General features: G+C 45.2%; 2 protein-coding genes across 5 annotated transcripts in view; one reads left to right on the forward strand and one right to left on the reverse strand.

Annotated features, from left to right (window-relative positions):
- LOC139321993 (trichohyalin-like) overlaps positions 1-16,220 on the forward strand; it is a 44,568-nt gene that overhangs the window by 1,215 nt on the left and 27,133 nt on the right. For 3 of the 4 annotated variants that reach the window (XM_070950953.1, XM_070950957.1, XM_070950958.1), the window contains exon 2: positions 5,857-6,009. The gene's annotated coding sequence lies outside the window, so the exon portion shown is untranslated. Of the gene's footprint in view, positions 1-1,085; positions 1,187-5,856; positions 6,010-16,220 lie in introns of those variants that run through there. The other variant, XM_070950954.1, reaches the window with a different exon arrangement.
- On the reverse strand, positions 1,839-12,199 carry S100A10 (S100 calcium binding protein A10). The gene is made up of 3 exons (XM_070950963.1): positions 12,145-12,199; positions 3,141-3,306; positions 1,839-2,305 (listed from the first exon to the last, which is right to left on the reverse strand). Exons 2-3 carry the CDS (start codon positions 3,270-3,272, stop codon positions 2,141-2,143), a joined length of 297 nt encoding a protein of 98 aa, XP_070807064.1. The 5' UTR covers positions 3,273-3,306; positions 12,145-12,199; the 3' UTR covers positions 1,839-2,140.

The following is a 16,220-nucleotide window of genomic DNA, read 5'->3' on the forward strand; positions in this document are numbered from 1 at the left end:
TCTCCTTTACAGCTTGGGCCCTGCAGCTGGAAAGCAAGCCTCTCGGGGAGCTGCCTCGCCCCAATTCCTGACCTGCTGATTTTCTACATGCAAGGATTTTTAAAAAACAGTCTCAAAGCTGGACAGGAAAAACACCTTAACTTAATGATAGAAATACTTCCAAACAGAAGGATGTCTCCTTTACAACTTTTACATCTCTACTGTGCATACCAGCCAGGGAATTCTGGGAGTTGAAGTCTGAAAATTGCTGAAACATTGTTTTAAACCAGGGGTCTGCAACCTTAAACACTCAAAAGAGCCATTTGGACCCATTTCCCACAGAAAAGAAAACACCAGGAACCACAAAACCCTTCCCGTGCCTGAATATTTCTTGAGCAGCCACAAAACTAGCATATGTCGTTGAATTAAATGTTCTGTTTTCTTCTGAAACTTTTCTTTTCTTGGATTTATCCATGGTTGGCCTACTGGGGGTTGGAAAGCTCAATACATCGCGTGCCGGCGATGTACTTTGCAAAGTATCCTCAAACCACACAACCAAGGAATATATTTTTTTTTACCCTTCGGGCACGAAACAGCAGATGGTAAATGTCACGATTTTGTGATGTGATGAAAGGATGGGAGAACCATTTCCATCCCCGTTCAAATCGGAAGTGGGTTTTCGGATTGCAAGGAATAAAAAGGCAAAACGAAAAGATTTTAGAAAGCCCCTCGGTGGTTATTTGTTGGTTGTATTTCAAAGTCCCTTCTTCCCCATCTGGAAATGTTTGCAAAGCCCAGCAAATAAGAATGACTGGTTTTGCCATGTCCAATTTCTATCGCCTTGGCAACCTTAAGTATTTTTGGCTTAAACCCCAAGGGCAGGAAACATACAGAGGGATGAATCACCCCAAACCACAACCAGAAAACCGTCCTCCCCTCTTTCAAAAGCTTGCCTAGGCTTGTCGAAATCACAATTGTGGTTTTGCATGTTGCTCCAGAGAATGGCTTTGCAATCTCCCTAGACTAGAAAATACCGCGTTTCATATTGGGCAAAACTCTCTCCTTCGGCTGCCTGCAAATATTTTCATTTTTAAAGCCTCCCAGGGTTGCTACGGAGCTGGGCAGTCTTGACTTTGAGACCATCAATCAATCAAAAAAGAAGAAAAATCCTGCCCTCAGACCGTAACAGGAAGGAAAACAGCTGAAGGTTTTCTAATATTATTCTACTAGCTCAAATATTGCAGATGAAAACAGAGCGTGGGGGTTCGTTTCCTAAGCCATTTATTATCCCATTGAAAAATAAACTCCCATTTATTTGAAAAGTTTCTCTGCTGCCCTGTTAAAAGGAAATCCATCTTGCAATCAAAATGGTTCTGATTGGATTCAGGCACTTTTCTTAAAATTATTTTGTCAGAGTAAAGGAGCCTCTGTTTCCCTCCCACGTTGTTGATTCGCTCATCCGTGCTTTGAAACTATCTAGGATGAGACACACAATCAGGGTTTGATGCCAGGCGTTGTTAAAATCTTTGGAGCCTGCCCAGACCGTCTTTCTGGAAAGATTTTGCAAACATTTACAGCTATTCAGCTAAACGACCACAATGGAGTCTCCCCGTTATGGCCGAAAGTTGTGATGGGGCGGGAGTTTGGACCTGGGTCCTAAATACCTATTGGGGAGGGTCCATTGCAACTTTGAACGGCTGTTAAGCGACCGTCGTAAATCAAGGACTTTTATCATATTTATATATTAAATTATTGTATTCTATTCCAATTTCATTTTAAACTATTTTATCCAATTCCATTTTAAATTGTTTTTATCAGATCAACAACAACAACAATAATAATAGAATAGACCAGGCCAGTACAAAACAAGAGATTTATTTTTGAGCCTAGGACACAGCATAAGGGCAAACCGAAGCATATTTCCTGGTTGAAACCAGGTGGCGTTCGTGTTGTTTTTCACAATTTGGTTAAAGGTTAGTTTCTCCTGGATGTTGTCAGCTCGGGTGGTTAGGCCTGGGACAACGTGTGCCGCTTCTAAGCAGAATGGACTGGCTTTGGATGGGGAAGCAGGCGGGTGAGGGTGCAGCGGGCACCATTGAAGCTTTCCCTGGGCCAAAACGCGCCGTCAGTGCTTGGGAAGAGCCAGCTGAGTTTGCCCTGTTCAGAACTTCTTCCCCGTCGGCTTCATTTTCTTGATGTAATACTCGTTGCAGCCATTGGTCAACCCGGCAAAGAGGGACAGGTAGCCTTCAAAGCTGATTTTGCCATCCCGGCATTCCTCCAGATTCTTCATGATCCGGTCGATGGCCATGGGGTCCTTCTGGTTCTAGAGTTGGGTTTGAAAAAAAGGGCAGGAGGAGAAGAGGAGATGGTCACGACGGAGAAGGAGGAAGACAAGAGGACGGGGAGATGATCGTGATGGAGAAGGAGGATGAGATGGTTATATAGTTATGGGGAAGGAAGAGGAGACAGTGAAGAGTTTGAAGAGATGATCATGATGAAGGAGAAGGAGATGAGATGGAAGATGAGATGATCGGGATGAAGGTGATGAGGTTGAAGAGATGGCCATGATTTAGAAGGAAATGAGGATGAGGTGTTGGTGAAGAAAGAAGATGGGATGATTGTGATGGAGGAGGAGGAGGAGATGAGATTGAGGAGATGGTCATGAGAAGGAGATGAGATGATCATGATAGAAAAGGAGGATTGAATGGTTATGAAGAAGATGAGGTTGAGATGAGCATGGTGGAGGAGAAGAGAAAATGACGATCACGATAGAGGAGATGATGAGGATATGTGAGGATCAAGATTGGAGGAGGAGATGTTGAGATGACCACGAAGGGAAGAGATGACAATCATGGTGGAGATTGATGAGAAGGACAAGATAAGATAATCAGGATGGAGAACACAATGAGAAGGAAGATTAAAAGTTTATGACAATACAAGAAAGGATGAGAAAGAGAAGAGAAGGAGATGATTATGATGGAGAAGACGATGAGAAGGATGAAGATTATCACAACGATGGTGAAAACAACAAGGAGAGAGTTATAATGGAGGACAAGAAGGAGAGAAAGGAGAAGAAAGGGGTGTCCATTTCACAGGGGCGATTCTCTCCCAGAGACGATTCTTTGGAGGACACCACCCCACCACTTCTCTTCACTCACCTCCATGTACCCGGGGACCTCTTTTTCCATCAGCACCCGGAGGTCCTCCTTGGTTAGGTAGTTCTTGTCGCCAGCAAATTTGTGGAAGGTGAACATGACGGTCTCCATGGCGTGCTCCAGCTGGGAGGGCATCTTGGCAGGTATCTCAAGGAGAGGCAGACTGAGTCTAAGGAAAGAAAGAAAGAAAAAGAAAGAAAGGAGAGAGAAAAAAGAAAGAAGAGAGTTAAGAAAAAGAGGGAAAGAAAAAGAAAGGAGAGGCAAGAAAGAAAAAAGAAAAGAGACAAGAAAGAAAGGCAAGAAAAGAAAGGGAAAGGGAATGAAAAAGAAATGAGGCAAGAAAGAAAAAGAAAGAAAGAAGAGAGGCAAAGAAAAAGAGGGAAAGGAAAGAAAGGAAAGAAAAAAAGAGGCAAGAAAGAAAAAAAGAGAAGAAAAAAGGAAAGAAAGGGAAAGAAAAAGGAAAGAAAGTGAGAGAAGAAAGGGAAAGAAAAGAAAAGAGGAAAAGAAAAGTGAGGGAAAAAAGGGAAAGAAAGAAAAGAAAGAGAGGCAAAGAAAGAAAAAGAGGAAAAAAAGGAAAGAAAAAGAAAGAAAAAGGAAAAGAAAAAGTGAGTTATTCCTCCCACTCATCAAATCCCAGAAGGGCTGGAGAACCTTGCCCAGCAACAACCCAAACCACGTTCGGAATTTTAGAACAATAGTGTTCAACTTAACAACCATTTGGGGTTTAGCCACCATTGGAAGTTGCAACGGCAATGGGAAAAAGTAACAACCAGTACTCACAACCGGCAATTTGGCAAACGGCATGTATTTGCAACCGGTTGTAGCATTCCAGGGATTGCACGATCCCATTTGTGACCTTCCCAGCAGGCTTCCAATAATCAATAACGGGGGGAAAAAGGGTTTCGTTTAACACCCATGTGATGCACTGAACTGCTGTTAACGACCGTGATTAAAATACAGGCCATAAAATCAGGCTCATTTCACGCTTTGCTCAGCCACGTAAATTCAGATCCCAAACGTGGTTGTAAATCGGGGATTACCTGTACGAATCCTTGACTCGAATCCTTATCTGGAGCAAAAATGATCGACCGGCACGACATCACTTAAAAAAAATAATAATTCACGTTTCAACGGCCAGAGCTTGGGGTTATCGCGCAAACTGTCCAAAGAAACGCGGGTCACAAATTTTGCCATTAAAACCCTCTTTTGTATCATCTAAATCCGTTCGAATCAATCACTGGAGGATTTCAAGGAGACACTGGACAGCCACCTGTCAGAAATGGTTCAGAATCTCCTGCTTGAGCAGGGGGTTGGGCTAGATGACCTCCGAGGTCCCTTCCAGACAGGAGAAAGTCCAACCTTTATGCTACACAAGTCTCATTCTGACCCTGCCCGGTTTGATAAAGGCCATCTGCTGTAACTCACACAAACACACACCCCACAACCGGATGACTAATTGCAGACACACGTTTCTCGTCCCCTCGGGAGGCTGATCCACGCAGAAAGGAATGAGCAGAGTACAAGCCTTGGTTGAAGATTACCTCGGCGGATCTTTCTCGCGGTGACTCACCGCTTGCAAGTAACGCTCCTAAGAATTTAGGACTCGGCCCGGTGGAACCCCACGCCTTGCCTGCTATCAGCATTGCAAAGTGGAATTCGGGGCCTTCGCACCTAATACTGGGGGAAAATAGAATGGGAAAAGGAGGTTTTATTTAGAAAGGAAGAAAGAAAAAGAAAAGGAGGAAGGGAGGAAGAAAGGAAATAAAAAAGGAAGGAAGGAAGGAAAGAAGGAAGGAAAAGGAAGGAAGAAAAAGGAAGGAAAGAGAAGGAAGAAAGAAAAAAGGAAAGGAAGGAAAGGAAGGAAGAAAGAAAAAGAAAGGACAGAAAGAAGGAAAAGAGAAGGAAGGAAGAAAAAGAAGGAAGAGGAAAAAAGGAAGGAAGGAAGGAAAGGAGGAAGGAAAAAGAAAAAGGAAGAAAAAAAGGAAAGAACAGAAAGAAGGAAAAGAGAAGGAAGGAAAAGAAGGGGAAAAAAGGAAGGAAAGAAAAAGAAAAATCCAGAGATTTCTGCCTTGGGGCCAATTAGAAATTGAATGTGGTCCATTTTGGGAAAAAATACTTCGACCTCCCACAGCAAGGCGAAATTAAACTGGGCGCCTTGGTTAGAGGTGAATTTCATTGCCATATGGCTTTATTTTTATTTGCAAAGACCGGATGCTTTTCTCTGTCTCTCGGTTGAATGTTTCTTGGAAAGGTTGATTATTTTGAACATTGTGATACACTGTGACTCTGAATGCTTTGTACTGTATCCGCTTGACTTGACATTGTTCTTTTGCAGGTTGTTAAAACCACCCCCTCCCCCTCCAGTGTTTGCAAAACCACAGCCAGGCAGGGTTGCACCGGAGAGCTTTTAGGGGGTCAAATCCCATCACTTCGGCTTTAAACCCGGGGGGGGGGGGGAAACTTTTTCGCTCAAGACTTTCGCTATCCCAGGGCAGCAAACGGGACCCAGTTTAGTCCCGCAGTCGGAAACAATCTCCTTGCAAAACCAGATCGTCTCCGAACAGAATTGCGGTGCCCAGTTTCTCCCCTTGCAAGAACTGCATTTTTCCTCCACCCACCCTCCTGCAAAATTTCTCCAGCCTCTTGCTGCACAGAAGGCTGCAGAATCACCCTGAGATTAAAATTGTGGTTTTTGTGTGTGTGTGTGTGTGTTTTGCAGCCTGGCACCCTCACACCGAGAGGAAGCAACGGAGCTTCACCGCAGTGACCAACGCCTGATTTACTCCCGGTTGTTCCTTCCAGAGGGGCGTTCCTAGAAGCTGGCTTTGAAAGGGTGCAGAGGTAGAAGTCCCCTCCTCGTCGTTTGCAATGAGTAAGCAAAGCATTCGTGATTTGGGCATTATGCCCACCGTCCCCGCCTTTGCTGCAATCCCAGCAGTATTTTCCTGCCAGCCGTGCATGGGTGTGTCCCTGACTCCGTTAGTATTTTTCAGCCCTCGGAACTGCAGTTGAACTCAAGTCTTTTGAGCCGAAAGGAGGGAAAAAAACCAAAAATAAGAATAGTATATACAGCTCACAAAGAAATCCATTTCACAACGGAGATATAAAAAAGCAGAAGAAATCCGTTGGCTTTTTTTTTTCTTTCTTCTTTTTTTTAGTTCCCCTCCGGTACATTTCTCGCTGCGGAACATGGTTGCTCTCTTAGGGACTAGCAACTTGGTTCTTTGAAATCTCTCCTCGTAAATGAACTTGGGGGATCATCCTTCCCTTGGTTTTGGAGATCCCTCTGGCTAAAGATCTTTTGATTAAACGAGGCCCACGTTAAAGCAGCTAAGCGGCAATCTTGACATCAGAAAAAAACAAATGTTTTCTGTGAAAAAAAATTAGCTACATATTGGTCGATATTTAAATAAGCTGAATATTGGTCGATATTTAAATAAATTGGATATTGGTCAATATTTAAATAAGCTGGATATTGGTCGATATTTAAATAAACCGAATATTGGTCAATATTTAAATAAGTTGGATATTGGTCAATATTTAAATAAGTTGGATATTGGTCGATATTTAAATAAACTGGATATTGGTCGATATTTAAATAAACTGAATATTGGTCGATATTTAAATAAGCTGAATATTGGTTGATATTTAAATAAGCTGAATATTGGTAGATATTTAAATTTGGAGGGAGCATACATGCAATACATTTGTGTACGCTCCCTTCCTAAGTTTAAATTCGTCTCTGGCCTAGTTCTATCTAAGAAACCTAACAGCCAGACTCTCCTGTTGGTTAAAACTGAGTTTTTTTTCCCTCCTCTTTTTATATCCCAGCAAATACTTCCATGCCCTTTTTTCCAAAGCACAGCAGATCACTCTCTCCTGTCTCAGGTTGCTGCCTTAGGTGGTAGAGTGCTCTTAAAAACGTAGGCTCTCTCGCTCTCTCTCTCTCTCTCTCTCTCTCTCTCTCTCTCTCTCTCTCTCTCTGGCTCAGAGGAAGTAAGTCTGTTGGTTTGGAAAGTCGCCTAAGTTAGCATTGCATCTTGCTGGGCCTAGGTAAGGTTTTACAGATTACAGATGAACCGAGTTGGAAGGGAACCTTGTAGGTCATCTAGTCCAACCCGCCATCCAAGCAGTAGACCTTACACCCGTGATGGTGAATCTATGGCACGCGTGGCCATAGGTGGCACGCCTATCGGTGGGCACATGAGCTCAGCTCTGGCACGCATGCTCGCGCCAGCCAACTAATTTTGGGCCCACCGGAAGTTGGGAAACAGGCTGTTTCCGGCCTCCGGAGGGCCTCTGAGGGGATGGGGAAGACTGTTTTCGCCCTCCCCAGGCTCCTAGAAAAGCCTCTGGAGCCTGGGGAGGACGAAAAATGGACCTACCGGGCCCACCATGCCATCGTGTGCCAAAATCGGGGGGGGGGGAGCATGGGGAGGGCCTGCGGGATGCATAAATTATGGATGTAGGTGCGTGCACGACCCCCCCCCCCCGCTCCCCCTCCCCGGCTTTTGGCACGCGATGGCAACAAAGTTAGTCATCACTGCCCTACACCATTTCTGACAAGTTTTGTTTTAAGAATCCTTTCTTTGGCCAAGTGCGATTAGACACTTTTGGGTCTAAATCTAGATTCGGGTTTTCCCAGATGTGCCAGTTTACCTATTCTAGTAAATAGAACTTTGGAAAATGTTTGCTTCCGAGTTTTTACTTGGGAGTTGGGGGGGTTTTCTGGAACGCTGACACACTGTCTTTGCTTGTTTTTTAAGCTCCTGAAAATTCACCGGGCCCCTTTTCTCCCGCCACTTTCTCCCCATCTCTTCTCACCCAGGGATTAAAATTACGCCTTGAAACTTTGCAAGAGGGAAAAAAAAAGAGAGAAGGCAAAGAGGCTTAGCTCATTGTTTACATCTGTTGGGCGATGGTTTCTTTCTCCACCTCCTTCATAAACATCCACCCTATGGGATTGTAATGGAGTCTCTCTTTTGGCCACGAGTGATGGTTTTTCCGAGCTTTGGAGGCCTGGGTGTGGCTCTTTCCTACCCAGAAACTCCGAAGTCTGCCTTGCCAGACATGAATTCTAGCCAAGCCCTGGAGATGGAGACAGTGAGATTGCTAAACAGTCAGCAGGGAGGCCTTTGAGCTTTTCCAAGGACATCTTGCAAAGTCCCTTCTTGGTGCAGAGAGAGAGAGAGAGAGACAGAAAGAGAGAGGGACAGAGACAGAAAGAGAGAGAAAGAGAGAGACAGAGAGAAAGAGAGAGACAGAGAAAGAGAGAGATAGTGAGTGAGTGAGAAACAGTTTGTGAGAGAGAAACAGTGAGAGAACGAGAAACAGAGAAAGAAACAAAAAAACAGAGAGAAAGAAATGGAGGGAGGAAGGGAAGGAAGGGAGGGAGATAGAAGGAGAAGGAAAGGAAAGAAGTAAGAAATGGAGAAAGAGGGAAGGAAGAAAAACAATAGAGATAGAAAGAAGGAAATATGGATAGATAGATAGATAGATAGATAGATAGATAGATAGATAGATAGATAGATTGATTTGCAAGCCAAGATTCCTATTTATTTATTTATTTATTATTTGGATTTATATGCCGCCCTATCTCCAGAAGGACTCAGGGCGGCTCACCACAGTAAAACACACAAAGTCCAATCCTTCCTTTAAAAATACCCAATAAAACTATAAAACCATTAAAATCCCCTCTAAAAACCCTTTCAGTCCATGCCAATTTATGCTTATTTACAAGCTATAGGTATGCCCTATTTTTGAAAAAAGCGACATGCCAGGGTTCAGGAGGCCGAGCCAGTTTCCCTCTGGGAAGCTCACAAGCCGGATGGAGAGAAAGCAACCTTCCCTCTCCGAGATTTCCCAGAAACTGGGAAGGTAGACTGCTCCCGAAGCTGGGGGCTCCCTTAACCGACGCAGCATAATCACTTGGCCGGCCCGTGAGTTTCTTTTGGGATCGATTGGCTGAATAGAGGCAGTCAAGCAAACATCGAAGGAAATATTATAAATAAATAAATAGACGTGGAAAGGGATGGATGGGGCGGGCAAGTAAGCTCAGTTTCCCCCCCCCCCCCCAAGTTTTGAATTATCTCAAGCCAGCGGCCTGCAAAACCGCTGCCGGTTATTATCTTTGGGTTGAATTGGGTGCTATTGATCCTAAAAGATTCCAAGATTATTTGTCAGTGATAAGACGCCCAGGTCCCTCCCTTGCTGAATAAACATTCTTAGCTTTTTGACATTTTCCTGCTGGAAGTCGTGTATACTAACCAAGCATGCTAAATATTCTCCTTTATTGGCACCAACTGAGCTGTGGTAGTTTTTAGGGACTGTCCCATTTTCAAAGATCGGTTAGATTTGGTGCCCTTCTGACTTCTGCCCCAGGTTGATTGCCCCTCCCCTCCCCAATCAGCCTTTGAAAGGACCTTAGAGGTCATTCAGTCTAACCCCCCGCTTGGGGCGAATACTAAGAAACTGTCAAAATTTAAAACCAGCATTTTTTGGGGGGGGAATGGCTGTAGAAGGCGGGGTAAAATATATATTTATGTTTCTGTTTTCTACTTGTGTCTAGGGTGAGACAATATTAAGCCTACGGTGGGGTTTTCCCTAATGTGGTTAGGGAACTCATGGCCACTAGATGCTGCCATATAATCCATGAACTCGAATGGCTTCCCAAAGAGCAGGGGGTGGAAAGAAAATTCCTACATCGCCTCTGCCAAAGTTGGAGAATTCAGGGGTGCCTCCACGAATAGGCGCAGTCTATCTTACAGCCCCCAAGCGGGGGGGGGGGGGGAGAAGCCAGCTGCAATACCCCATTTGTGGCCTGTTCCCACACATGGAACACGGGAGAAGGGCGGTATATAAATCTAAATAAACCTAAACATGGGGAAAGTAGCATCTTGATCTAACTGGGCGTGGCATGCCAAAGTGGAACCTCCATACACAGAGGCAGTCTACCTCTAAGAATCCCCAAGGAAAAACCTGGAGATCGGATCTGGCAAGGCGTGGCCACCCCAGATGAAACCTCCAGGCACAAAAGCAGTCTACCTCTTAAGAACACCTCCCCCCCAAAAAAAAATGCATACTGCAGGCTGGCTCTGAGAAGCAACCCCAGCTTGCTTTAAGTCTGGATTTTGGGTGGAACCTTCCTACATAGAGGCAGTCTACCTTTAAGAATCCCCCCCCAAAAAAAAAACCCTTGGAGACTGGATCTAGCAAGGCGTGGCAACCCCAAATAGACCCTCCATGCAGAGAGGCAGTCTACCCGCTAGCAACTCCCAAGGGAAGCTGGATCTAGCAAGGCGTGGCAAACCTCCACGCACAGATACAGTCTACCTTTTGAGAACCCCCCCCTTCAAAAAAAACCCTGCCGGCTGGCTCTGACAGCTCGCTTTTAAGTCTGGAATTTGGGGCCTCTCAGCCCCCCCCTCCCACCCCCACAGATGGAGGGGGGAGGAAACCACCCTTGCGGAAGAAAATGTGACTTTTCTTTCTGAAGTCTTCCATGCCCCACCCAAACTGCGTTGTAAAATGGGGAGGGGGGAGGCAGGGCTGGGTGATCCCAGATGGGGGGAGCCTCTCAGCTGACGATCTGGCCTTAAGCCATCTTATGTAGGTCAGGGCAAGTCAGAGGAGAGAAGGAAACTCCCTGCCCTTCACACGTTCAAACCTAGTTTCGCCCATGAATCTCGGGTTGTGCTGGCAACGACCTGCTGTTTTCTGCTTCTCTCTCTTCCCCTCCTTCCCCCCCCAAAAAGCTTTCCATTTGGCAGTTTTACCAGCCATCTCTGGGTGAGCTCCCCCCCCTTCCTTCCATCAGATCACAGCAGAAACTTCAAAACCAGTCTCTTCCCCCCCTCCCCAGACATCTGGCATCCTTTCCCTTCCCACCCCCCAAAAAAACCTCGCTAAGAATTTTGAAAAATTGGGAAGCAGATTTTTTTTTTAAAAAACCAGAAGCTTAAAATCGTTGCAAGAAAGGAAGAAGTTTTGGAAGAAAAAGCAAAAGTTTTTTTCAGCCCTCCCCCCCCCCAAATACCTCTCCTCCACCCCACCCCACCCCGCCACACCCAAATCCAACTGCCCCCCCCCCCGCAAAAAAAAAAAAAAAAAGGCAAGGGAATTTGAAGTCCTTTGCAACTTAAAAAAATTGGAGCGACCCCAATTCCAGAGGAGAAAATTCACGCTTCTGCAATCCATAACGGGAGCCTCCGAAGCGCAGGGCGAAAACCCGGCGCTTTTGTGAGCCCTTGAGGACTAGCACCTTGTCTACTGCACGCCGCCTTTGCAGCTCAGGCAGAGCGCTCCCTCCCCAAATCTTTCCCCGGAGGGGGCGAAAAACTTAAAAAAAACTTTTTAAAGAGGCGAGGTGCCCAAGTTTCCGACCTTAACGCCTTTGCTAGTAAAAACAGCCGTCTCTGCAGGATTTCGCCTCGGGCTGTTGGCCCATGCATGGCGGGGTGGGGCGATGGAGGGGAGAGCATTCCGGCCTTGCCCAGTACAGGGTGGCACTCATCTCCCCCCTCTCGCCTTTCCCTCCCCCCAAAAAGAAAAGCGCCTCTCCAAAAACTGGAGAGACCACCCCAAATCCGTTGCCAGCGTTGGGCACAAAGCGGACCACCAACGGTGTTTCATCAGGACAACCGGGCACACGTACGCAGGGCCTCCCCCCCCCCACCCTCCGGGGCCACACCCTGAGCCAGAAATGCGGCTTTTCCAAGCCCCAGCCCAGCTCCCCATTTTTCCCCCCAAAACCAGCCCAAAGTTCCTGCAAAAAGACGCAGAGATGATGGGGACCCCCTCTCTCCATTTCCCTTCCCTCTCCTCCCCATGGAGGAGGGGGGGAAATACCCACCCCACCCTGCCTTTTCAGGACCCAGAGGGGCGCAGTCAATTCTTTTTTTGGGGGGGTTAGGGGGCTCCCCGGGATAGCCCTGCGCCCCGCTTTTACGCGCGCCTCTGGCTTTTACGCGCGGCCCGTTACGCGCGGCGGAGAGCGAGAAAGACTCACCCGGGGAGAGAGAAAGCAGCCTGGAGCGACGGCTGGCAGAGGCAGAAGTGAGGCTGGCCGGCCACCGCCTCCGCAACTCTCGCTGGGCTGGGCTGGGCTAGGGCTGGGCCGGGCCGGGGGCGGAGAAGCTGGACTCGCATCTGCAGACGCGCGGGAGAAACCCGATGTCTTGGAGATGCGCCAGTGAGAGCTGTGTCTAACTGGGCGTCGGTCGGACCTTTTCAAGAGACGCTCTTTCCTAGCCCAAGGGGCTTGGGTGGGCTGCCGAGTCTAAGTGACAAATGATTAAAACTAATTCCTAATTTTAATTTTTTAATTTAATTTTAATTTTTTTTAAAAAAATGAATGTAGATGTTGTAAAAATCTTCTCCAATGGGAATCCCTTCTGAGCGGGCCCTGGAACAGCTGAGCCTCTGCCCCAAACTTGGTGCTGAAGGATGGAGGGAGGGAGCCCAGGGTCATCTTGCCGCCAGCCCTGCGAGGTGGGCCCTGAAACAGATGCTGGGCTGTATATATGAGGGGTTAATCGCCTCTTCTCCAAATGCCTTGAGAATGAGAGCCGTCTTTTATATACCTTGGATCTTGGTTTATTTGCTTTGTTACAAGAACGTAAGTGTGACTCCAGGTGCAAGTCCAGTTTAAATCAATCTCCCAACCTCGGCAGTTTTTAAGACGGGCGGACATTCCCCAGTCTGAAGGATTCTGGGAGTTGAAGTCCGCGCAGCTTCAAGTTTGCTCAGGTTGCGAAACACCGATTGAAAACATGACTATGTTAGCCGGTTGTCACGATTGCTCATCAATATCCCAGATACGGCGAAGCAACACAAAACACCCAGTTTTGCTTCCTCAAATGCTCTTTTGAGTTTTCTCTCCTTCCCCTTTTCTGTCCTCCGCTCCGCTCCCTCTTCGACCCCCTGGCAAACAACCAGGCCGCGAATGTTGGTTGAATCTGGGTTTCTTCGTAGGAAACAACAACCGGGTTTAAATCCTAAAACTTAAAACGCTCCGAAGCAGGCAGAGAGAGTGCTCTTAAACTGGTAATCCTTGACCTACGACCACAGTTGAGCCCAAAACCTCCGTTGCTACGCGAGACAGTCGTTAAGTGAATTTTGCCCCATTTTACGGCCTGCCTTGTCACTGTTGCTAAGTGAATCACTGCCATTGTTAAGTTGGTCACACGGTTGTTAAGTCAGTCTGGCTTCCCCATTGACTAGGCTTGTTGGAAGGTCGCAAAAGGGGGGGGGGTGTCACATGGGCACTGCGGTTGTCATAAATATGAGTCAGCGGCCAAGCGTCTGAATTTTGATCACGTGCTGCAATGGTCGTAAGTGTGAAAAACCGTCACCAGTCACATTTTCAGTGCCCTTGTAACTTTGAATGGTCACTAAATGAACTGTTGTAAATTGAGGACTACCTGTATCTACATCTACATATCGGTATCTGGTTTTATTTTATGAGGATATATATATCTAATAGATAAATAGATGATAGATGATATAAATAGAGATAGCGATAGCGATAGATAGAGATAGAGATAGATGATAGAGCTAGATAGATGATACAGATAGATAGATGATAGATATAGATGTAGATAGATGATAGATGATATAGATAGAGATAGATGATAGATGATGATAGATAGAGATAGATAGAGATAGATGATATAGATAGAGATTATCCATCTATCTATCATTAGATAGATAGAAATAGAGCTAGATAGAGCTAGATGAGATAGATAGAGATAGATGATAGATGGTAGAGATAGATAGATAGAGATAGAGATAGATGATAGAGATAGAGATTATCCATCTATCATTAGATAGATAGAAATAGAGATAGATATAGAGATAGATGATAGAGCTAGATAGATGATACAGATAGATAGATGATAGATATACATGTAGATAGATGATAGATGATATAGAGATAGATGATAGATGATGATAGATAGAGATAGATAGAGATAGATGATATAGATAGAGATTATCTATCATTAGATAGATAGAAATAGAGATAGATATAGAGATAGATGATAGAGCTAGATAGATGATACAGATAGATAGATGATAGATAGAGATGTAGATAGATGATAGATGATATAGAGATAGATGATAGATGATGATAGATAGAGATAGATAGAGATAGATGATATAGAGATTATCTATCTATCATTAGATAGATAGAAATAGAGCTAGATAGAGCTAGATGATAGAGATAGATGATAGATGGTAGAGATAGATGATCGATGATTGATGATCGATGATCCGATGATATAGATAGATAGATATAGATGATAGATGATACAGATACAGATAGGTAGATAGATAGATAGATAGATATGATGAGAGAGAGAGAGAGAGAGAGAGAGATGATAGATGATATAGATTGATATAGAGATAGAGAAATACAGTAGATAGATAGATAGATAGATAGATAGATAGATAGATAGATATTTACAGACATTTCTAAAATTCTGTTTTCCCTTTGTCATTATGGGATACTGAGTGTAGATTAATGAGAAAAAAAAATTGCATTTCAGCAACTGTAGAATCAGGCAGCAGCATAACAGAATTTACCAAAGCGCCTAAGGGGCTCTGAATAGTTTCTGAATGCACTGTATATGTTTATTAATGTGTGTGTATAAATTGGAATTGACATAAAGGGAAAAGAGAGGAGGAATGGGGGGGGGGGTCAAACAAGTCTCCTCAGCCCAACCAAGAGCTACAATTATCCTGCATTCTTTGGGTTTTTTTCCCCCCTAACTTTTCCTGCCCTGCCCACCTGTTTTTCCTCCTCCGCATTCCTGAATTCCATCCGCTAGATGCAAACTCACGTGTTATTCTGGGCGGCTTCATCCCTATTGTTGCTTGCAAACACACAACACACACCCTGCTCAGACATTTAAGGGAGGGTGGGGGGGGAGGCATTTTTACAGGGTGCAGGGTCAGGAAATTATGCAGTCTCGGTAGGAAAAAAAAATCAACAACAGCTTGCCTTCAGAACAAGAAGCGGCAGAACGGATGGAAACTGATCAAGGAGAGAAGCAACTTGGAATTGAAGAGAAATTTCCTAACAAGGAGGACAATTAACCAGTGGAACCGCTTGCCACCAGAAGTTGTGGATGCTCCATCACTGGAGGTTTTTTAGAAAGAGACTGGCCACAGATTGCTGACCGTTGGACTAGAAGACCTCCAAGGTCCCTTCCAATTCTATTCTATTGAGCAAAGCGCTCCTAGTAACTTTGGAGGAAAATCCCTCATCCTGTCTTTCTGTTTTCTGGCTCCTGATCTCTTGCCAAGGTGATCCCCACTTCTTAAAATTACAATCAGCCTGAAAGCGTTTCTCCTTTTCCATTTTATAGGACGTTGGTTGGTTTAATTTGCCGCCCCGAGTCAAATAAATCGGATAATAAAAGAAAACCACTTCGATTCGCTTAGCAAACATTGGCAAGGAAGGTCACCCAACGGGGCAAAACTCATTGAAGAAGCGTCTCGTTTAGCAACGGATATGTCGGCCTCAAATTGTGGTCGTAAGTTGAGGAGTACCTGTTGAGACCACCTCAGGAGAACAAAGAGAGGAAGGGAAAAAAAAAGAGGAAAAACTTGCTTGGGCTTGTTCGGCAGGCTTTTCAAGAGATCTTGTAGCTGTCTAGTTATCGCAGTTCACAAAACTTTTCAGGAACGGCACTTGAAAAATGGACAATATTCAAATTTTTCACCTTGCAAACCCCCGATGCTCGCAATCAACTAAGATGGATAAAAAATTGATTTATTTACCTGCATCGTCGAGCTGTCTATACAGGTCCGTTCTCAACTTTAAATGGCAGCAATTGAAGCCGACATTTCGGTTGCTAAGCAAGATGGTCGGTAAGCGAGTTTTTGCCCCATTTTACAACCTGGCTTGCCACGGTCGTCGAGTGAAATCGCTGCAGTCGTTAAGTGAGTCACACGGTCGTTTAAGTGAATCCGGCTTCCCTGTTGACTTGGCGTGTCAGAAGGTCGCAAAAAGGGGATCACGTCACACAGTGGTGAAATCTGAACTGGTTTACTACTGGTTCACTCACAGTGTGCAGCACG

Source organism: Pituophis catenifer, unplaced genomic scaffold, assembly GCF_029215685.1.
Source record: "Pituophis catenifer annectens isolate HBS135680 unplaced genomic scaffold, rPitCat1.0.hap2 SCAF_10, whole genome shotgun sequence".
NCBI classification, from domain to species: Eukaryota; Metazoa; Chordata; class Lepidosauria; order Squamata; family Colubridae; genus Pituophis; species Pituophis catenifer.